Source organism: Pan paniscus, chromosome 21, assembly GCF_029289425.2.
Source record: "Pan paniscus chromosome 21, NHGRI_mPanPan1-v2.0_pri, whole genome shotgun sequence".
Lineage (NCBI taxonomy): Eukaryota > Metazoa > Chordata > Mammalia > Primates > Hominidae > Pan > Pan paniscus.
The window spans coordinates 19,187,960-19,212,362 of record NC_073270.2 but is presented as its reverse complement, the minus strand read 5'-3'; the positions used below and the strand labels follow the sequence as shown (position 1 = coordinate 19,212,362).

The 24,403-nt window shown below is 38.1% G+C and overlaps 1 protein-coding gene across 24 annotated transcripts in view; it reads right to left on the bottom strand.

Annotated features, from left to right (window-relative positions):
• Nucleotides 1-24,403, bottom strand: part of ZNF133 (zinc finger protein 133) — a 33,973-nt gene that overhangs the window by 2,462 nt on the left and 7,108 nt on the right. For 3 of the 24 annotated variants that reach the window (XM_034947699.2, XM_034947700.2, XM_034947701.4), the window contains 3 exons: nucleotides 16,473-16,550; nucleotides 8,732-8,858; nucleotides 8,146-8,241 (listed from right to left, as the gene is read on the bottom strand). In XM_034947699.2, the coding sequence (XP_034803590.1) occupies nucleotides 8,146-8,241; nucleotides 8,732-8,858; nucleotides 16,473-16,550 (301 nt within the window). Of the gene's footprint in view, nucleotides 1-4,231; nucleotides 7,639-7,723; nucleotides 7,742-7,791; nucleotides 7,834-8,145; nucleotides 8,242-8,731; nucleotides 23,870-24,403 lie in introns of those variants that run through there. The other 21 variants (XM_008962943.4, XM_008962944.4, XM_008962945.4 and 18 more) reach the window with 16 other exon arrangements.

Sequence of the window (24,403 nt, the reverse complement as noted above, 5' to 3'; positions counted from 1 at the left end):
CCCTACTCAACAGAGATTTGTTAGATTACTCTATGCCAGAATTTCTAGGAGGCAGTAGGCTTTCAGCAATGGACAACACAGAGCCCAGGTCCCCAATGACTTTAAAGGATGCTCCCTCCTGGTACCCCCAACCTATTTCCATAATTAGTGTAAATAAAATTTTCCCCAAAAATCAGTGTAAAAGAAGAAATTTCTACTTATAGTGCCTCTTGTGTAGGAGATGTCAACATTGAGTATATTGTTTTATCACAACTGGGTCTAGTCAGCTGAAGGCAATCAATGACCAGGCAATATGAGTAACCAGGTAGAGATCTCGATGGATCTACCCGAATGCTCTTTTCTTGACCAATGAACAATCAAGCTTATTAAAAGTGTACACATCCACATTCCAGAATTATTCCATGCTACGCGAAATGCTACTTTTCAATCCTAATTACAATGAGCAGAACCACCTTTTCCTAACACTTAAAAATTCCTGACTCTTCCTACTCAGCAAACTGCCTAAGTGAATGTCTTCCCTTCTGTGTTTCACTGCCTGGCCAGTAAATAAGCTCAACTTTTCTCCTTTCAGTAGCTCTGGTGGCCTTTACCTCAGGCTTTGATGACAGACAGAGGAACCAACAATCTAACCTGATGCCTGCCTCTCCCCACGCCAGTGCTGAGGAGCTCCTGCAGAGAAAGCCTGCTCTTCCAGCCCTTGTATTCAGGACAGGTGCCGGGTGGTCCCTCAAGACCCTTTTTCAGCAGTAAATCCTAGCTGCTTTCACTGAGTTCTCACTAAGTTTATTTGGTTTAATCTAGGTTGTCTGAGGTTCCACAACTCATAACTGATTTTGTGTTCTATTTCTGGCCAGCAACTTCCTTGACATTATGGAAACTTGAGTTGGGTGGAGTTGTCAGATTTGATTTATTGGCTATTTTGTTTCTCTTGAATACGACAGGAGAAGGGAAGCAACTGCTCATATCTCCTTGGCTTACCTTCATACATATTAGGGCATAGTCATGGGTAAGTAGGTCTTTCAGCAGTAAAAGGAACTCCTGTGTCTGTCCTGAGTTAAGCACAGTGACTATAATTTTGACACAGGTAATACCTCCCACTCACCCTTATAAGAACCAAGGCTTCTGATATGTAGGCTTATTACAGCCCTAGCTGCTGTGCCTATGTGTAAAGTGGCAGGCTTTTATTTACACTAAATGTATTTCAGAATTATAGAAGCGCCTTCAGAGAAATCTTAATTCAACATGGTTTTAACATTTATATGGAGTGACAGAAGAAAAACAAAACTTTAATTCTCCATTAGTCAATTTTTTCAGTTGGTCACCAAATTTGGCATTCTGTGTATACACTAGGAATATTTAGTCTTAGAAGAAATTTTAACACAAAATATTACCAGGTTAATGAATTTATTTATAAAATATTTTAAATCTAAGGTGCTCCTGCACTGATAGGTTTATAGAGACTAATGGGCACTGACACAAATTTAAAATTTAAAAACTCGAGAATAACTAAATTTAAAAAAAAATCAGGCCAGGTGTAGCGGCTCACGCCTGTAATCCCAGCACTTTGGGAGGCTGAGTCGAGTGGATCACTTGAGGTCAGGAGTTTGAGACCAGCCTGGCCAACATGGTGAAACCCTGTCTCTTCTAAAAATATAAAAATTAGCTGGTTGTGGTGGTGTGCACCTATAATTTCAGCTACCCAGGACGCTGAGGCAGGTGCTTGAACCTGCGTGGCGGAGGTTGCAGTGAGTCGAGATTGCGCCACTGCATTCCTGCCTGGGCAACAGAGCAAGATTCTGTCTCAAAAAAATAAAAAATAAATAAAATTGAAAATTGAACTCCTAATGATTCAAATATGCCAGTTTCTGAAGGAAATCTTTCTTGCTGCAGCTGAAGCTCTGGCTCTGAAGAAAAAAGTTTAGCTGTGAATTAAGCCAGGCACCTTGCTTATTAGGTTGCACGATAAGAAAGAAATGTGAGGCACTCAGAGCTTATTTACTACAATATGTAAACAACCTTACTAGCTGGTATGTAACTAAAGGGTGGAATCAATATTTCAAAGTAAGATAAAGCCTGCAAATAAGACAAATGCAATGTCTTTTCCCTGATTTTATCAGTGTAAATATAACATTAGCATAATATTCTAGTGATATAAAACTTGGTTCTGATATGTAGGCTTTCTCAAAGAAAGTTTAACTAATCCAAACTTCCAAGACTAATATATAGGTTCAGCATCCCTAATCTGCAAAGTTCCAAAATCTGAAAATCTTTAAGCACCAACATGCAGCCACAAGTAGAAAATTCCACAGCTGATCTCATGTGACAGGTCATAGTCAAAACACAGGCACATAAAATTCAGTTTATTCAGCATCCTCAAAGGAAAAATATAATTACCTTCAGGCCAAGTGTACAAGGTGTACACAAAACATAAATGAAATTCCTGTTTAGACTAGGGTCCTATACCCAAGATATCTCATTATGTTTATGGTAATATTCCAAAATGCAAACCAACCAACCAACCAACCAAACAAACCCAAAATCTGAAACACTTATGGTCCTAAGCATTTTGGATAAGGGAGAGTCAACCTATACTGATTTTAAAAATCAGATAGGCTAATATTGCCTTCATAAATATGTAAGATTAGGCACATGTAGATATATGTGTCCAACTAGTATCTTATAATTTACAGACAGTGCCAGAAATTATGTGAATCTACAATTACTTTACTCAAAGTAAATACCAGAAATGGCATATTTTTCAGGCAGTTTTTAACTTAAGACTGATTAAGTTGTTTTTCAATTTCTAAGATCTCTGTTAGGAAATCATTATAAGAATAAATATTTTTGTTAAAAAATTCAAAAACAAAACTATACAAAGTGTTCCCATGCAATAATTTTACTTGTATTTTTGCCTAAACTAATGAGATCAGCCTTATGTTAATTATTTGAGACTGAAACTTAAAACTTTAAATACCGTCCATCAACACTATATATGCTTAAAAACATGTACAATTATTTAGCTTGCCAATAAACAGAAAAAAGCTTAAACTTGACAATAATACTGGTAACTAAAAAAGAATTATAACTTGGTGTATTTCTGTCCTCCATATGAAAAATAACTAATTTTTGTCTTTTGTATACTTAACTTAGAAATAAAAGCTCTATTTTTACCTCACCAGATATCCAATTTCTCATTCTTTATTTTTAAAATTTCTTACAGATAGGATCTCACTCTGTGGCCCAGGCTGAAGTGCAGTGGTACAATCATAGATCACGTAGCCCAAATTCCTGGGCTCAAGCAATCCTCCCTCCTCAGCTTCCTAAGTAGCTGGGACTACAGGCACACAACACCTCACCCTGGCTAATTATAAAAAATTTTTTAGAGACAGAGTCTTGCTATATTGCCCAGGCTGGTCTTGAACTCCTGGCCTCAAGTGATCCTCCTGCCTTGGTCTCCCTCAGCCTCCTGAGTAGCTAGGAATACAGGTGCAAGCCACAGCACCTGGCTTTAGTTCTCATTCTTAGGCTTCTGTGTTACCTCTTACCAGGCTTCTTAGTCAATATAAATAACAAGGATTAGTCACTTCAGGAGGGCATATAATTCTTCATAATTATGGTAACTCCTGTTACTTTTAAAAAACTAATTAATTTTTAAATTGACAAAATGTATATATTCATTGTGTACATTTTGAAATATATATACATTGTGACATGGCTAAATTGAGCTAATTAACATATTGCATCACCTCACATACCTATCATTTTTTGTGATGAGAACACCCAAAATCTACTCTTAGTGATTTTCAAGAATACAATATATTGTTATTAACTGTAGTCATCATGTTATACAATAGATCTCTTGAACTTATTCCTTCTATGTGAAAATCCTTTGACCAACATCTTCCCCAACCACCCCCATCCCCTAGTAACCACCATTGTATTCTCTGCCTCTATGAGTCCAACCTTTTTAGACTGCACGTATAAGTAAGATTGTGTGGTATTTGTCTTTCTGTGACTGGCTTATTTCACTTAACATAACATCCTCCAGGTTCATCCATGTTGTTGCAAATGATTCTGTTACATTTATTGAATTAGCATTCTGATTAATGAAACAGCCAAGAAAATTAAATACTTTTCTTGTAACTAGCCTATTTTGAGGATTCTGATATTGCCTGTCTTAAATCCAAGTCCCAAATATAGAATAATGAAACCGTTAAGATGTATTTTATACCTAGAACAGTCTTCCTCCCGTTACACATATATTTTGGGTTTCCAAGACAGCTTCCTGGGCAACCACAATGACTTGCTCCTTGGATTGTACAGCATTCTTTTTAATGTGCTCAACATCATTGTAAGAGCTGCTGTTTTTCTTTAAATTAAAACAAGGATTAAAAACGAGACAAAAAAGATAGGTTTCGCTTTAAGACAATGATAGGTAAGCTGCCTTGTTATTAATATAAATGTTTTGATAATTCTATACTTTTCAGGTTGAGAAAATACGTATTTGTGTAAATGTACAAAGGTCAGGGTGTATAGCATTTTCCCAGCCTCCACCTGCCAATTCTAGAATGAACACACAGGTCAGATAATGCCCCTACATCCTCTCCTTCTCTGTCCAACATTCCTTCCATGTCCTTGGCTAGACCTACCTCTCTTGTTCCTTGAGAGGAAGATTTTTGTAAGATTCCCTCAAGTAGATAGACAGCTTCTTCCTTTCATATCTCAAGCGTTACACAGTGGGATGAATGTCCTTGTTTTGTAATGTGGCTTCCACACCATTACCTACCATACTTTTTAAGGACCATCCACAGGTCTCCTGGTTTCACACACCGCCCTGAATATTTGATATCACCTACCAGCCTCACATCGTCTCCACACCAATACCTGTCAGCACTCTCAGGGTGCTCCACAGGGCTGAGCCTCTGGCTAAGACTCCAACTTCTCAGCAACACTGACCTCACCTGCACTGTGAACGCTGTTCACAGACACTGCACAATCTTCACATTCTCTCCTGTGCACATTCCCTTCTCTGACACAGGCTTTTCTTCTACCTTCTGACTCACTTTGCTCAAGCACCATGGGCACATTGGTTCCTGACCTTATTTGGGGCTCCAATCCATGACCTTTCAGCTTATACACCAGTCCCTCATCTTTACTCCTTCATACAACTGAGATCCAATGGACTTATATATCCAACTGACCTTTTATGGAACTATATATTCGGCAGAGAGTCTATGAAATCACTATGGTGCTCTCACAAGGATGCTGTTATGGACTGAGTTGTGTTTCCCCCAAATTCTTATGTTGAAGCTGTAATCCCTAATGTGACTGTATTTGGAGACAGGGCCTTTAAAGAGGTAATTAAGGTTAAATAAGGTCGTAAGGGTGAGCCCTAATCCAATGGGGCTGGTGTCCTTTTAAGAAGAGGAAGAGACGACAAAGATGTGTGAGCGATGAGAAAGGGCCATGTGAAGACACAGGGGGAAGGTGGCCATCTGTAAGTTCAGGAGTGAGGACTCAGAGCAACCAAACCTGCTGACAACTTGATCTTGAACTTCTGGCTTCCAGAACTATAACTAAATGAATTTCTGTTGTTTAAGCCAGCTAGTCCACAGTATTTTGTCATGGCGGCCCAAGGTGACTAATACAGATGCTTTACTTCCTTTGCCCTGACCTTCCTTCTTTCCTATTGCTGTAGTAAAACACCTACTCATCTGCCTCAGTCAATCCCTGAGCAAGTCTCATGAAATTTATCTGTTATTAAGTAAAGTCACTATTAAAAGTTAACACCACTTGGTTTGACAGCAAATGCAACACCAGCTACATGCTGCTGCTTAAAAGCAAAACACCCAAATAACATTGTTTTTATTTTAAAATAAAAGGATGAACAATAAAATACCAAAAAGATGCACAAGAAAGTACGGTGCTAAGACTAAAAAGAAATAAAGAGGAAGTTAAAGGAAACAATAGCTCATGGAACTAAGAGAATTTCAGCATTAAAAACTTCATTAATGAGTAAGATAAAAATCCTGAACCTTTCTATACCTAATAGAACAATAAAGTGAAATATAACACAAAAACTTAGAAATAAATGGAGAAGTTGATATAAATTACAACTGTGGAGAGCTTTAGGATTCCTTCTAACAGATGAACAGTAAGGATACAAGCAAGTTGAAAAACAGCGACAATTTATATTATGTATGCTATGGTCCCTCGATTTGAAGACAGAATTAATCAATTTAATAAAAACAAGAGGAGAAAATTTCTTACCCAGAAAAAGAAAATATATACTTCCGTGCAAACATTTATAAAATTGTCAAAAGAATTTTAAAAATTAAAGCACATATATAATTTCTTAAAGTTATCTATGTGTCTGTCATTTAAAAATAATGCAAAGTAGGATGAAAAATTCTCAGCAGCCCCTTGTCCAACCCTCCCCAATTCTATCCCCACAGAGGTAACCACTAGTAATGGTAAATAACAACAGACTTCTATGTTCACATAAACATATGGATATATACTCTTTCATACACTTCTCTTTGTTTAACAACAAACTCAGCTGCACAGTATACAAAATCCTATAACTTTTTCACTTAATAAGTTATCCACTTAGTGTCTGATTTAAAGAAGATAAAGTAAAATTTAATTATAATTAGTGAACATAGGAAATCTCACCACAAAGAAAAGTGTAGTAAAAGTGAATGGAAATTGCAGAACTGAAAAAAAAGTGAAATGAAGGATTCACTGGCCAGAGCTTAGCACATTGGAAATGACAAATGAGACAGTAAACTTGAAGACAGACCAACAGAAATCATCCAGTCTAAAGAACAGAGAGAAAAAAAAAGATTTGAAAATATGGAAAGGATCTATAACCTGTGGGATTATATAAAAAGGACTAATATACATGTGCCTATAGTCCCAAAAGGGGACAGAGAGAATCAGGCAGATAAAAACATGTAAAGGAAGAATGTGCTTAAGGCAGTCACATCACAGTGAAACTGCTGAATACCAAAAGTACGGAGAAAAGTAGCCAAAGGAAATAAAGCTAAATTATGTTCATGGTGACTTCTCCATCAGAAACAATGGCAGGCAGAACAATGGAATGTTATCTTTAATGTGCTGAAAAAATAACCAATGTAGAATTCTACATTGAGCGAAGATACACTTCAAGAATGAAGGTAAAATAAAGACACTTTCAGAAGCAATAGAGAATACACTGCCACCTGTACCATAAGAAATGCCAAATGAAGTCCTTAAGGTTCAAGAAAAATAATACCAAAGGTAAACTCAGATTTTCAAACAAACAAAAAGAACAGAAAATGATAAATTATCTGGATGAGTTAAAGACTATTTTTTCTCTTAATTAAAAAAATACATTGTAGAAAACAAATCCAGATGAACATTTAAAACAAACATTTTAACATTGTAATAAGGAGTGTATAATACAAATGACAACTATAGTACAAAGGATGTTGGGAGGAGGGGGTGATTGGAACTGTGTAATTGCAATGCTCTTACATTTTATATTTTACCCAGATTAAGTATGAATAGAATATAAAAAGTTAAGGCTATGTATTGTACTCCCTTAGAGCACGGGCCAGCAAACTTTTTCTTAAAGATAGTAAATAGTTCAGGCTTTGATGGTTAAGAGGCAAAATTAAGGATATTATATAGATATTTATATGACATTATAAAATGTAAAAGCCATTCTTGAATAGCTCACAGTTTTTTTAGAATTCCATTTCAATTTCTCTATTGGCTTTTTAGATTTCTTCCTCCCACTGGGCTTGCCTTCTTTCTTTAGGTCACAGTTGTTTCCATATTCTTGATGATCTTTTTAAAAAACAGTAACAAGAGAAAGAAGCCCATAAATATGAAAGAGAACTGAGTGAGCTAGAGAGGAGAAACCCACTGGGAGGAAAAAAGGCTTCCTAGTGGAGGAAGGAGACGAGACACCAGGAAAGCCCCGTCCATACTCGAATGAAGATGGAGATCTGGAAGGGAGGCCGTGTCAGGCAATCTAAACAGCAGCCCAGGAGGTCAGGGGAACAGCTTCCCTCCCCAGCACCTGAGCAACACCTCCTCTCCCCCAGTCCTCTGAGCTGCTGAGCTCATGTCTCATTTGCCCAGTGTTTTCCCACTCACCTGGACAGGTTGCCGGTGAACATTTTTTTTCCTCTCTCCAGGTCTCTTTCCCTTGCTCCAGCTGGGTGATGAGTTCTGGTTTAGAAAATGAAATTCCTGCTCACAGGAAAAGAAAATAAGTAAAAGGGTTATGGGCTCAAGAGCCCATTCAAGAATTCAAAGCTAAACAGCCTAGGAAACTTCAAAGGTAGTACAAAGCCCTGAGTTGGAAGGGGTGAGTGGGGCTCTCAGAAATGGAAGGGATGAGTGGGCAGTGAACTCAGATGAGAGTACACTGATTCTATTCCATGCCGAGTAGATGAACACCCCTCTCATTTAAAACAAGTTAACATAGGATGAGAACCCCAGCCTGAGAAAAAAGGCCTAGAAATGCAGAGTAGCACACACAATACACATATGCACACACACAACAAATCTACCCATTTTCCACTCTGCAAAATCAGACCCTCCCTGGGGAAACACGAATAAAATGTAGTTGCTTTTTGGTCCAACCCAAAGGTCAAGTAACAAAGCAAGATGGCTGCTTCAAGCATAGCCTAAAATTCCCAGCAATAAGAATGGGAATCCTAACAGATATCAGGCTTACCCAGTGAGACCAGGTTGCTGTAGTTCTCCAGCATCACCTCTCTGTACAGAGTCCTTTGAGCAGGGCTCAGCAGCCTCCACTCATCCTGGGTGAAATCCACAGCCACATCCCTGAATGCCATGTGTGCCTGTAACACAAAACTGAGCCCTGCTCACTCAGAAGCCAGCCTTGCCCATGGCAGGGTGAGGGGCAGGGAGAAGGCTGCCCTGGGGGAGGCAGGTGAGATATCAAGATCCCTGCCTTTGACAGTGACCCTGGTGCCATGTGTTCCAAGACTTTTAAATCCCTGTCTCAATCCAGCCAGTGGCATTTGTGAACCCATACAGTCAAGGTCCTGGGGGGCCACACAGGGTATATGTGCACAAAATGGAGTCCCTACATTTTGGGAACTTTAAATCTAGGCAGACAGAAGAGCAAGCAACATATAAAATGTAAGCAACAATAAAGGATAACAGATTTTCCGAGTTTTAAGAATTTAAAAGATCAAATAGTCCACTATAACTCAGTAATTCCTCAAAATCCTACGGCTTGGCTTTCTCGGGCCTGATGGTCACAAGCAGAGAGTAGTGAAGCCCTGGAATCATGGTGCCTGAGTTTCAGACCCACCTCTGCCACCAACTAGTATCCCAGTTTTCTTACCTGTGAAATGTAGAAAACAGTTCATTAAACTTCCAGCCTTAGACTGTGAGTGCTCACCATGGAGCTTCTTGGCCACTCAGTCCAAAAATTCATCTTTGCATCCTATTCTCATGCCCCTGCCCAGTTTTATTCTTTTAATTTTCTTAGCACTATTTCCAAAAGGAGGACACACTGGAACAGAGATTAGAAAGGGTTTTCTAAGACAGGGCATGGCAACTTGGTCTTGGAGAATGGGTTGGAATCAAGGGAAGAAGAAAGTGCTAGGAACTACAGATGAGGCATGTGGGGAGCAGGGACAAGGACATTATGAGCAAAGGAAGACAACGCCAAAATGTAGGCAGGGAGGGCCCCCCAGGAGGAATAAAAGCCACCTACTGGTAGAATCCAGAACTTTTTCATCATCCCACATTGAAACACTGTAACTATTAAACAATAACTTCCCATTCTTTCCTCCCATTAGATCTTGGTAGTGACCATTTTGCTTTCTGTCTCCATTATATATGTGGTTATTCTATGTAGCTACAATAAGTGGAATCATATATGTCCTTTTGTGTCTGACTTATTTCGCTTAGCATGTCTTCAAGATTTAGCCATGTAGAAGCATGCACTCAGAATTTACTTCCTTGTTAAGGCTAAATAATACTCCATTGTGTGTATATACTACATTTCGTTTATGCACCTGTTAATAGACATTTGGTTTGTTTCTAGCTTCTGGCTATTCTTCCATGCACATGGTTGTATAAATATTTGTTGGAGTCCCTTCAGCTCTTTTGGGTATACACTCAAAAGTGGAATTACTGGATCAAACAGCAATTCTATAGGAACCACCACACTGTTTTCCACAGCAGCTGTACCATTTTGCATTCCGACTCGCAATGCACAAGGGTTCTGTTTTCTCCACAACCTTGTCAACACTTACTGCTTTCTAGTTTTGGGTTTTTTTTTAAGTAATAGCCATACTAATTGGTATAAGGTGGTATCTCATTGTGGTCTTCATTTGTATTTTCCTAATGTGAGTGATAGTGAACATCTTTTCAGGTGCTTATTGGCCACATGTATATCTTTGCAAAAATGACTATTCAAATCCTTTGTCCATTTTTAAGCTGGGGCGTTCTTCTATTGTTGTTAAGCTGTAGGAGTTCTTTATATATTCTAAATATTAATCCCTTATCAGATATGTGACTTGCAAATATATTCCCTTCCTTTGATGAATGAAAGTTTTAAATTTTGATGAAGTCCAAGTTCACTATTCTTTTCTTTTATTGCCTATGTTTTGGTGTCATTTCCAATAAATCATCACCAAATCCAATGTTATAAAGATGTTTGCCTAGGTTTTCATCTACAAATTTTATAGTTTTCACATTTATGTTTAGGTCTTCGATCCATTTTCAGTTAATTTGCGTATATGGTGTTAGGTAAGGGTTCAACTTCATTCTTCAGCATATAAATATACAGTTTGCCCAATAGCGTTTGTTGAGTATAGTCTTTTTCATATTGAATGGTCTTGGCACTCTTGTCAAAAATCATTTGACCATATATGCAAGGGTTTATTTCTGGGATCTCTATTCTGTTCTATTAGTCTGTAAGTCTGTTTTTATGCCAGTACCACAGTTTGGGTTACTGTTGCTTTGTAGTAAATTCTGAAATAAGGAACTGTAAGTCCAACTTGGTTCTCTTTCATGATTGTTTTAGGTATTCAGTGTCCCTTGAGATTCCATATCAAGTTTAATATGAATTTTTCTATTTATTAAAAAAATTGTTATTTTTATAGGGATTACATTGACTCTGTAGATTGGTTTGAGTAGTATTATTATTTTAACATTAAGTTTTCTGGCCAGGTGCGGTGGCTCACACCTGTAACCCCAGCACTTTGGGAGGCCGAGGCAGGTGGATCACCTGAGGTCAGGAGTTCAAGACCAGCCTTGCCAACATGGTGAAACCCCGTTTCTATTAAAAAATACAAAAATTAGCCAGGTGTGGTGGCAGCACCTATAATCCCAGCTACTTGAAAGGCTGAGGCAGGAGAATCGCTTGAACCTGGGGGGTGGAGGTTGCAGTGAGCCAAGATCATGCCACTGCACTCCAGCCTGGGCAAAAGAGCAAAACTCCGTCTCAAAAAAAAAAAAAAAAAAAAAAGTTTTCCAGTCTACAAACGTGATGTCTTTCCATTTATTTACATCTTTCTTTCAGCAGTATTTTGTAGTTTTCAGTGTATGTCTTTCATCTCCTTGGTTAATTCCTAAGCATTTTTTTCTTTTTGATGCTATTTTAAATGAAATTGTTTTCCTCATTTTCTATTAGGATTGTTCACTGTTAGTGTATAGATATGCAACTGATTTCTGTGTGTTGACTTCATATACTAGTTCTAATAGGTTTGTGTGTGTTTAGTCTTTAGGGTCTTCCACATTTAAGATCACGCCACCTGCAAACTCAGATAACTTCGCTTTTTCCCATTCAGATGGCATTTGTTTCTTTTTCTTGCTTATTTTCTCTGGCTAACACTTCCAATACTCTTGGCTATAAGTGGCAAAAGTGGGCATTGCTGCCTTATTGCTGATGTTGGAGCTTTCAGTCTTTCACCATGGAGTATGTTAGCTGTGAGATTTTCGCATTTGGCCTTATTATATAGTGGTTTCCTTCTATTTCTAGTTATTTTCTATAAAAGGGTGCTAAATTCTGTCAAATACTTTTCTGCATTGAGATGATCATGTGTTTTTTTTTTCATCTGTTAATGTGATATTTTATATGCATTGATTTTTTTTTTTTTTTTTTGAGACAGAGTTTTTGCTCTTGTCACCCAGGCTGGAGTGCAGAGCCATGATGTTGGCTCACTGCAAGCTCTGCTTCCTGGGTCCAAGCAATTCTCTTGCCTCAGCCTCCAGAGTAGCTGGGATTACAGGCACGTGACACCATGCCTGGCTAATTTTTTTGTATTTTCAGTAGGGATGTGGTTTCACCATGCTGGCCAGGCTGGTCTCGAACTCCTGACCTCAGGTGATCCACCAACCTCGGCCCCCCAAAGTGCTGGGATTACAGGCATGAGCCACCGTGCCCGGCCATATACCCATTTATTTTTGTATGTTGAACATCCTGCATTTCAGGAATAAATTCCACTTGGTCATGGTGTATAATTCTTTTCAAATGCTTGTTGAATTCAGTTTGCTAGTATTTTGTTGAAATTTTTTGCATCAATGTTATAAACGATGTAATTTTCTTGTAGTGTCTTTGTCTGGTTTTGGTATCAGAGTAATGCTGGCCTCACAGAATGAGTCCGGCAGTATTCCCTCCTCTTCAATACTTTTGGAGAAGTTTGAGAAGAACTAGTGTTAGTTCTTCTCTAAATGTTTGGCAGAATTCACCAGCAAAGTCATCAGGTCCAGGAGGACCTGATTCTTTATCAGGATGGTTTTGATTACTGATTCAATCTCCTCACTAGTTATACACTTATTCAAAATTTCAATTTCCTTATGATTCAGTCTTGATAGGTTTTGCATTCTAAGAATTTGCCCACTTCATCTAGGGCATCCGATTTGTTGGCACACAATTTATAGTTCTCTTGTACAATCCTTTTTACTTCTGTAGAAACAATAGTAATGTCCTCACTTTCATTTCTGATTTTAGTAATTTGAGTTTTCTTATTTTCTTAGTCAATGAAGCTAAAGGTTTGTCAATTTATTTAATCCTTTCAAAGAACCACTTTAAGTTTTGTTGCTTTCTGCTATTATCCTTCTATTCTCTATTTCATTTGACTCTGCTCCAGTGTTTATGATTTCCTTCCTTCTGCTAGCTTTAGGTTTAGTTTGTTCTTCTTTTTCTGGTTCCCTAAGTTGTAAAATTAGGTTGTTCCTTGGAGATTTTGCTTTCTAATGTATTTCAGCTAAAAATTTCCCTCCTAGCACTTTACTTCATCTCATAAGTTTTCCTATGTCGTGTTTCTTTTTCACCTGACTCTAAGTATGGTCTAATTTCCCTTGTAGTTTATTCCTCTACCTACTGGTTTAAGAGTATGTTCTTTAATTTTCACATATTTGTGAATTTTTAAATTTTCTTTCAGTTATTGGTTTCAAGCTTCATCTTGTTGTGGTAGAAGATACTTCTTATGATATCAGTCTTAATTTGTGGCCTAACATTTAGTCTATCCTGCAAAATGTCCCATGTGTACTTGAGAAGAACATGTATTCTATTTTTGTTGGGTACAATGTTCGGAATATGTCTATTATATCTATTTGATTTACACCTTGTTCAAGTCTTCTATTTCTTTACTTATTGTCTTTCTTATTGTTCTATCCATTATTTAGAGTGGGGTACTGAAATCTCCAATTATTATTATAAAACTCTACTCCCTATAATGCTGCCCATTTTTCTTTATATATTTAAAGGGTCTGTTATGAGGTATATGTGTATAATTTTTATATCTTCTTGCTGTAGTAAACCTGTTGTATTAATGTCTTCCTTATCTCTTGTAGCCTTTTTCAATTTAAAGTCTATTTTTTCTGGTATTAATGTAGCCACTCCTACTTTCTTTGGTTTCTGTTTGCATGAAATGTCTTTTTCCATTCTTTTACTTTGAAACTATTTGTGCCTTTGGATATAAAGTGAGTTTCTTGTAGACAGCATATAGTTAGATCATGTTTTTTTAAATCCACTATGCCAAATTGTTTTAGAGTTTAAAGCATTTACATATAAAATAATTACTGATAAGGAGGGACTGATTTCTGCTATTTTGCTCTTTGTTTTCTACATGTCTTGCAGATTTTTATTCTTAATTTCCTGTATTACTGTCCTTTTTTTGTCTTTGGTTGATTTTTTCAATGCAACTTTTAAATTCCCATCTCATTTGCTTTTCTCTACATCCTACAGATATTTTCTTTGTGGTAACCAAGGGGATTACACTTAATGTCCTAAACTTTAAAAACTGAATTTGAACTCATCAGCTTAACTTCAATAGCATATAAAAACTGTGTTCCTATACAGCTCCATCTCCAACTCATTACTGATGTCACAAAATTACATCTTTATGCACTGTGTGGTCAAAAACACAGACTATTTTTTTTTTAATGCAGTAGTCTCCTAAGTCTCATATAGAGAACAAAAAGTGAAGTTACAAAGCACAGTTACAGTAATACTAGCTTATATTACTACCTGTGTATTAACCTTTAATGGAGAACTTAATTTTTTTATATGGCTTCATGTAACTGTCTAAAGTCATTTTATTTCAACCTGAAAGACTCTTGTTAATATTTCTTGTAGGGTAGGTCTAGTGGTTGTAATCTCCACCAACTTATCGAGAATGTCTTAATTTCTGCCTCAGTAATGAAGGGCAGTTTTGCCAGATACAGAATTTTTGGTTGGCAGGCTTTTTTGTTTGTTTGTTTTCTTTTAGCACTTCAAATATATCAACCCACTGACGTCTGGCCCGAGAGGTTTTTCATAAGAAATTTGCTAATAATCTTATTGAGGATCCCTTGTATGTAGTGTTGCTTTTCTCTTGCTGCTTTCAAAAATCCCTCTGTCACCTTTGGCTTTTGATGCTTTGATTACATTGTTTCTCAGTGTGAGTCCTTTTGAGGTTTTCCTACTTGTAGTTCATTGAGCTGCTTGGATGTTTATATTCAAGTCTTTCATCAAACTTGGGAAGTTGTCAGCCATTATTTCTTCAAACAATCTCACTGTCCCTTTTTCGTCTTCTCCTGGGAATCCCATAAGGCATAGTTGATCCACTTGATAGTATCCCATAGTTCCCTTAGGCTTTGTTCACTTTTCTTTAATCTTTTTGTCTGTGTCCCTCAGACTTGATAATTGTCCTATCTCCTGGTTTGCTGATTCTTCCATCTGCTTAAATCCACTTCTGAATCCCTCTAATGAACTTTTCTTTTCAGTTGTACTTTTTAAATCCAAAATTTATTTTTGGTTTATTTTTATGTTTTCTGTCTGTTTATTGATATTTCCATGTTGTTCTTACATTATTTTCTTGACTTTCTCCACATCTTCCTTTAGCTCTTTAAGATGGCTGTTTTAAAGTCTTTGTTTAGTAAGTACACCATCTGGCCTTTGTCAGGGATGTTTTCAGTTTATTCATTTTTTTTCCCCTTTGAATGGGTCATATTTTCCTCATTCTTTGTATGCCTTATGATTTTTGTCAAAAACTGGACATTTAAATCTTATAAAGCAGCAACTCTGTTAGAGTCTCCCTTTTGTTTTTTTTTTTTTTTTTTTTTTTTTTTAATATTGATGTAGGGTGTCTCCATGCTAAGAATCAGCCTGAGGTGTAAGCTTAAGGTCTTCTCAGGTGTTCTCTGAGCCTGTGCCTTTCCATGGGTATACCTTCTACATTCCCCCATATGCAGTTGCTTTTCAATATACTAGTCCTCAAATATTTGGCTCTCAAAGGGGAAAAAGAGAACTTCACTGGGGGAAAACAGACTCTGGCTCCTTAAATCCCCTAAAAGCAACTTTAGCCAGTGGGGGGTTGCAATTGGCTGAAGTAGCTTTCAGGGGATTTAAGTGGACCACCTCTGTGATCAGAAACAGCAATTAACAATCAGAACACAGATCCTCAATATTTGGAGTAAAGGGTCCTTATTGTCCACCATGTCTCCCACAAGCCATGTAGAAGCTGATCTAGGAATATAGGACAGCTACCTGCCATAGGGCTGGCATGGTAGATGATAGGTAGCTAAAATTAGCTGTGACTTACCCTCTATGCTTCCTTCCCCCTGGGAACTGGAGGCCTTCAACTAGACTCCAGAGTTCCAAAATAGGTACATCTGATAGATCCTGCCAGTATAATCGTTGTCTAGGTGGGGACACAGATTCCAGAATCTTCCCATTCCATTACTGTGATGTTACTCTCAGGCAGCAGAACTTTTGAAGCTGAACAAAGAAATGCAGACTCTATCTCAAACTGTAGAATTGTGTGTTGTTCAGTTAACTACTAGGTGAATAACTGTGTCATGGGTTGTGCAGAAAGTGATGCTGAGGCAGGGGAGCAAGTAAGAGGAATTGGAGCTGAACTCTGCTAGGCACCAATAAGGCAGTCAGGGTAAGAGAAGGGAATGTGTCCATCCTGTTACAGCCAGTAATGGAGACAGGAAACACTCACCATTCCCCTGGCTCTCCGGGACCCTGTGGCTTTTTTTCCTTGTCTCCCTAAAGAAGGATGATATCTCAGAAGGTAGATCTGGGTAAGGAAAACAGAAATGAGAGGGTTTCAGGTGGAAATGCTCTCCCCGTGAGTGAAGCAGGGCCTGTTCTTTAACCCCACAACTGGGGGAGCAGTGGCATAATGGGGAAAGTATAAAGCCAGGAAAAGATTCTGCTTGGAAACAGCAAAGGAAAAGGAAAAACAAGCAAGAGAGAGTAATCCAGGGTCTTCCAAAACAAAAGAGAAAAACAAAAAACAACAACAAAGAAACCCCAAAGGATGCACCACCTCTCCTTCCCCTGCAATCCAGTAAAGAAACTGTACTTTGCTACACTGACAGAAGCATTTTCCTGAACTAGGGAAATCTCAAAAACACTAGAATCTGACAGTTCCGTTTACAGAAATGCAGACACGCAAACAGTTGTAGTCTATTAAAAAAAATGAAAATGAGAATCCAAACAATTCAACTAAAGAAAATTCCACCAAAAAAAAAAAAAAAATGGTGAGACAGAAAAAAAATTAACGAAATCATAACATTAAGCTAAATTAAATATCTTCAAACAAACATTTTGGGATATGAGATATATCCCAAATATGAGATCATAAATTAAAAATTCAAAAACTAAGAATAGAAATGGACAAAAAAAGTAAAGAAACAAAAAGATTTTAACAAACTTCTGAAAGAAATCAAAGAAAAAGACAATATTATATGATAAATGAAGACAAACTTATAAGACACTCAAGGAGGAATAGATTGAAATGAAAACATGACGAGCACTTAGTAATAGCCAGAAAACAAGAGAATGAAGTGAAATAAGAAGCAAAAAGGATCAGAGAGAAAGAAGCTGGAAAGGAAAACAAAGAAGTAATATTCATATAATTAGTTCCTAGATACCAAAACAACGGAAATATTTAAAAGTATAATGTAAGAAAACATTTTAAAAACAATTACCTGCATCTAAATATGAAAGGGCCTATGGGATATGAGGGAAAAGTTGACTCATAACCACCAACTCTAAGACATGCACTAGAAAAACTATTAGACTTTAAAGAACAACAACAGGAATCCAAAGTGACTCTAAGCAAAAAACATGAGTTCTACCAGAGTTTTTGAAATTATCATTCAACCACTGCATACTGCTGGTGGGAATGTAAAATGTAGTATACCCACAAACCAGTATGGTGGTTTCTCAAAAAATTTAAAATACAATTATTATGTGATTCACCAATTCGACTTCTGGCTATATACGCAAAAGAACTGAAGGGAAGAACTCAAACAGATACTCATGCGCTCATGTTCATACCAGCATTGCTCACAATAGCCAAAAGGTGTAAGCAACCCAAGTGTCCACCAATGGATGAATGAATAACAAAGTGATACGTACATACAATGGAATAGTATTCAGACTTAAAATGAAAGGAAATTGACACATGCTACAACATGAACCTAGAAGACATTGTGCTAAGTGAAATAAGCCAGAAGTAAAAGGACAGTAAGATTCCATTTATATGAGGTACCTAGAATAGTCAAATGGTGGTTGAGGAGAGGTGGTTGGGGTAAGGGAGAATAGGGAGGTATTGTTTAACGGGTATGGAGTTTCAGTTTGGGAAGATGAAAATATTTCTGGAGATAGATAGTGGTGATGGTTGTACAACAATATGAATGTACTTCATGCCATTGACTCAAACATGTTAAAATGATAAATTTTATGTTATGCATATTTACCACCAAAAAAAAAGGTCTGGCCAAAAATCATCATTCAAAGCAAGACATGACGGGAAATTTAGCAAAAAGACTGATGATGAGCATTTAATATACATAATTGTAAACTTAGCACTAAAAGGGGGAGAAGAGAGAGGAAGAAAACATGTGCTAATGTTATAGGGCATTGTGTCCTGATAAGGTAGAAATGCCACTCAAATAGAAGACACAGGGGAAGAAGAAAGTAGAAAAAGGTTGCTGATCATATCATAGGCAATAGGCGGGAATTAAAGGGAATACACAAAATGAAATTATAGAACTACTTAAAAATAATGGTAATAAAAAACACTACGTATATACAGGATTTATTTAACACAGTGAGGTAAGGGAAACTATAGCCTTAAGTACTTTTACAAATAAAAAGGAAAGAAAAAAATCCAGCCTGGGCAACATGGTGAGACCTCATCTCTACAAAAAAATTTTAAAAAATAGCCAGACTTGGTGCATACACACACCTGTATGGTCCCAGCTACTCAGGAGGCTGAGGAGGGAGCATCACTTGAACCTGGGAGGTTGAGGCTGCAGCGAGCCTGACTGCATCACTGCACTCCAGTCTAGGTTAGAGAGTGAGACCCTGCCTCAAAAAATAAATAAATAAATAAATTAAATTCCAAGCTCAAAAAGCTAATAAAATAAAGTAACCCAAAAGAAAGCACAAAGACAGGAATTAATAAAGATGAAAGCATAAATTAATGAACAGAAAGCAGTAGATCTAATAAGCCAAATCCTACTTTGTCAAAAAAAGTAGACAAACACTAGCTAACTGAAAGAGAGAAAGCATAAATATTCAACTAAGAAGTGACATGGATGTGAGGGCGATCTGGCTGCGACATCTGTCACCACATTGATCACCAGTGTTGATCCAGCTGATCTGGCTGGCTAGGTGGGTATCCCCTTCCTCCCTCATTGCTCTATGTGCATCCCTCCGGAAGCTGCACACTCGGTCAAGGAGGATGACCATCCCACATAGAGGAGGACCAGTCTTCGGTCAAGGGTATATGAGTAGCTGTGCTCCCCTGCTAGAACCTCCCAACAAGCTCTCAAAATAAGAAATAAGAAAGGCAAAGTCACCAAAAAACATCTTCTTAAAAGTCATGTAAGACTACTTTTCAGACCTTTATATAAATAAATGCGTAGACCTAGATGAAGTGAATAACTCTCAAAATTAACTCCAGATGGTCACAAGGAAATTCTATCAAACCTTCAAACCAGGTAGTCCTTATGCTCCAAATACTGTCCCAAAGCATTGAAAACTAAAGGGAAAAGTTCTCATTCATTTTATAAAGCAAGGATACCATGAGGACCTTAACTTGAGGACAGTTCAAAAACAGAAAATTACAGACTAATTGTCACTTACAAATATTGAAGCAAAATTCTAATTAAAATGTTAGCAAAAAGACTCCAACATCGCAATAACAAAATATTTCACCATGGCAAAGAAAAGTTTACCCAGGATTGCAAGACTGGTTCAATTTTAGGGGATCTTTTATTATAATACACCACAATAATAGATGTAAGGAGAAGTCATGATTGCCTCTCTACATGTAAGATACTCTTTACCAAAACTCAACACCCCTTCTTCAAAAAACAAAACAAAAACTCAAGAATATAGAATTGATGGATTTTAAAAACTTTTTATTTTATACTAATTTTAGACTTACAAGGAAGTTGCACAAATATCAATTCCCATACCTTCCACCCAGCTTTCTCTAATGTTAACATCTTAGAAAACGATAGTACAATCATCAAAAGTAGGAAATTAACATTGACACAATACTATAAACTACAGACTTTAATTAAATTTTGCCAGTTTTTCCACCAATGTACTTTTTCTGGTCCAGGATCCAACTGGGGTTTCCACATTGCCTTTAGTTGTCATGGATCTTTAACCTCCTCCAATCTGTGACAGATCCTCTGTCTTTTCTCATCTTTCACGAACTTGGTGCTTTTGAAGGGTATCCCTCAGTTTTGGTTTGTCCGATGTTTTTTCATGATTAGAATGAGTTTTTCACTTCTGGTTAGAATACCTCAGATGTGATGCTGTGTCCTTCAACATATCAATGAGTTCATGATATTGTTATGTCTTTTTACTGGCGATGTTAACCTTGATCTTGATCACTTGGTTAAGGGGGTGTCTTCTGAGCTTCTCCATTGTAAAGTCACTACATTTCCCTTTATAATTAATAAATATCTTGAGGGAGATACTTTGAGATTATACAAATATCCTATTTCTCTTCAAACTTTCAGCCACTAATTTTAGCATATATCTGTGGAACCTATCTGCAATAGTTATTACTGTGCTGTTTACCAAATGACAATGTTCTTTTTCCCCCTTTCATTCTAAATCCATTAATTAGAATTCTTCTGTCAGAGCTGTTCTGTCTCCCCATTTATTTGTATCCAGTTATTTACTTATATCAATATGGATTTATATCTTATCCTATGGGTTATAATACAATAGTATCACTGTTTATTTTGCTGTTAAAATTATTCCAGCTTTTTCCCCCTTTCATTCTAAATCCATTAATTAGAATTCTTCTGTCAGAGCTGTTCTGTCTCCCCATTTATTTATATTCAGTTATTTATTTATATCAGTATGGATTTATATCTTATCCTATGGGTTATAATACAATAGTATCACTGTTTATATTGCTGTTATAATTATTCCAGTTTTAACATTGGGAGCTCTTCCATTTTGGCCTTGTTCCTGCTTTAACCAATAAATTTGACACAAGTGACACTGTGCCAGTTACAGGCTTAAGTCCTAAGAAGGCCAGACAGCTTTCACTCTTGGGAGCTCTAACATACCACGTAACAAGTTCAATCCTGCTGGAAGCCCTTACACTACCTGGAGAGAGTGAGGCCTGCTGTCCCAGCTGACCCCAGCCTTCCAGCCAACCCACGAAAATATGTGATGGAACCCACGAAAATATGTCAAATGTGTGACGGAACCATCTTGCATGTTCCAACCCAAATGAGTCCCCAAATGACTGCAGCCATAGCAAGATGCATCACTCACATCTCAGCTGATCACATCCGCTTTGGGTAAACCTAAAGAACTGTGGGAGATTAAAACATAGTTGCTCTCCTAAGCCACTTAGTTTTAGAGTGGTTTGCTGTGTAGCAGTCAATAACCAGAACCCTTGCTGGTTATTGACATACTGCGCCCTCTCTCTTTCAGCTTACCTGATAACAGAAGCATCTTCCTGTCATCCATGGCACTTACTCAGTCCCATGACTACTTCTCTCTACCTTCCATATCAAACCAATTATCAAGGCAAATGGATTCCATCTCTGCCAACTCTCTCAATTCCTCTCCACCCCTACACCAGTTGGAGCACCAGGACAATGGCAAAAGCCTCCTGCCAGTCTCTGTAGACCATTTCCCAACATCCTAGTCTGCCTCATCCATTACTCCTATGGATTATGCCTTCATTTGGCAAGTATTTATTAAGCTCCTACTGTGTGATAGGCACTATTTTAAACCCTGGGGATACAGAAGTGAACAAAGACAAAAACCTACCCTCACTGACATGAAAGTCTAGAGGAGGAAGATGGGCCAATTACATGAATAAATAAAATACACAATGTATCAGAAAGTGATGAGTGGCATGAAGAGAAATAAAGCAGGGAAGGAGAAATGATAGTCACAGAAGTGGGGTGAGGTTTTAGAATTTTAGATAGGGTGATTTGGGAAGGCATCTCTGAGGTGACTGAGTAAAAATCTCAAGGATGTGAAAAGCCCAGGGAATGACTTTGAAAAGAACATCTAGGGCAAGAGAACAGTCAGTGCAAAGGCCCTGATGCAAGGAAGAATCAGGCTGGCATGGCCAAGGGACGGACAGTTCACTGTGGCTGGTGTGGAGTGACTCAGATAGTGTGGTACAGATGAAGGCCAAGAGTAAATGTAGGGACATCAGACCTAGCTTTGTAGGATACTGGTTTTGACTTTGGTTAGGATGAGAAGCCACTGGAAGATTTTGAACAAACACATGACATGATTCGATTTACATTTAAAATCTCCTTCTATTTGCTCCACTGATTCATGTACCTTAGCGGGACATAGGCAGAAACAAAGAGATCACTCAAAGGCTATGATCATCCAGATGAGACGGTGGCCTGGACCATGGTGGAAACAGCAGGGCATGGAAACTGTCGCAGTCCAGATTTCCGTAGTGTGGATGAGGGTATAAGAGCAAGACAGGATCAAGGATGACTCCTTGATGACTCCAAGCAATCTGAAGGAAAGAGCTGAAATGCCTCTGCTCCAAGATAAACTCTTGAAAGAATGGTCTATATACCACTGGGGTGGAACATGTTCAGGGAAGGTGATCAGAGTTTCTTGTTGCACACATTAGTTTTGGGATGCCCATAAGATATCCAAGTGGGGTGGCACACACCTGTAGACCAGATACTCAGGAGGCTGAGGCATGAGAATCACTTGAAGACGGGCAGTGGAGGTTGCAGTAAGCCGAGATTGTGCCACTGCACTCCAGCCTGGGCGATAGAGCGAGACTCCTGTCTCACTAAAAAAAAAAAAAAAAAAAAAAGAAAAAAAAAATCCAACTGGAAATGTGAAGGAGGAGACAGTAGGGGACCAGGATATGAGTTGCACGCAGAGCTCTAGGCTGAGCCTCAGACAGATGGCATTTAAAGCCTTGAGAATGAACGGGAGAACCAAGGAGACAGTATAGCTGAAGAAGACAGGAGGTCTAAGAACTGAAGCAGGGCCTTTTCCACGGTGGAAATTTGGGAGGGAAGGAAGAGCCAGTAAAGGAGACAGAGGAGGAGCAGCCTGTGAGTTAGGAGGAAAACCAGGAAGACCTAGTACCAAGAGCAACTGTGTGAAAGGATATATTAAGAAGGAGGATGTAAACAATTACATCAAATGTTGCTGAGAACTGATTGTGGCCTTTAGACAAGGAGAACATTGGTAACCCTGACAAGAATATTTTTTGGTGTCACTTGAAAAAGCCTTACTAAAATATTCGAAACATAACAGAAGGATAGCAACGCAGACAACAAACATAGATAATTCTTTCAAGGAGTTCAGGCAAGACAAGGCAAGAAGGTGAAGAAGAGACAGGAAGCTAGGGCAGTGCAGAAATGGAGACAAAGGGAAAGAAAAGGAATCGAGAAGAATGCACAGGTGGAATAGGAGGATACAACTTTTGTTTTGTTTTGAGGTGGAGTCTTGCTCTGTTGCCCAGGCGACAGATTCTCCTGCCTCAGCCTCCTGAATAGCTGGGATTATTGGTGTGTGCCACCACGCCTGGCTAATTTTTGTATTTTTAGTAGAGATGGGGTTTCACCATGTTGGCCAGGCTGGTCTCGAACTCCTGACCTCAGGTGATCCGCCCGCTCTGGCCTCCCAAAGTGCTGGGATTACAGGTGTGAGCCACTGTGCCCGGCCAGGAGGACACAACTTCTAATGGGAAGTAAGTTTGGAAACAAGGATGCAAGGAAAACTCAGAGGTCCAGCTTATATCAAGTTATAAGGCTGTCAACACAGATCAGCAAGATCAGAAGAAATAGGAGGAGAAATGAGGCAGAGATAGGGAAAACTGGGATGCTGTTTCCAGATACTTTTCCCTCTCCTGCCTCTGACCAGGGCTGTTCTGACTGGTGGAAAAAAAAGATTTTTTTTTTAACAATGGGGGAAAACAATATGGGCTAGATATTAAATGATATTAATAAGTTATTAATTTTGTTGGGTATAACAAAATATAATTGTAACAATGTAACTGTATAACAATGAAATTGTGGTTATGTTAAAAAAAGAAGTCCTTATGTGTTAGAGATGCCTCCTGAAGTGTTCCCAGGTGAAATGATATAACTGGGATTTGCTGCCAAAACTCTAGCAGGGAAAAGAGTAAGTGAGAGTATTGGAAGACAGAAGAACAGAATGTTAACAACTTCACAGGACCTGACAAGCCCTGGGAATGAGCAGTCTGAACAAATACTGAAAGAAGGAATGTAGGGGAAGAATATAGGTGTAATGAATGAGAGCATCAGCTCTGAAAAATATTCCCTGTGAAAATGATCACTCTTAAAACAAGCCTAGTTTCCTGAAGGAACCAGCTGAGGCCCTGATCCCTGGATGGGACACTGTAGAACACAGATATCA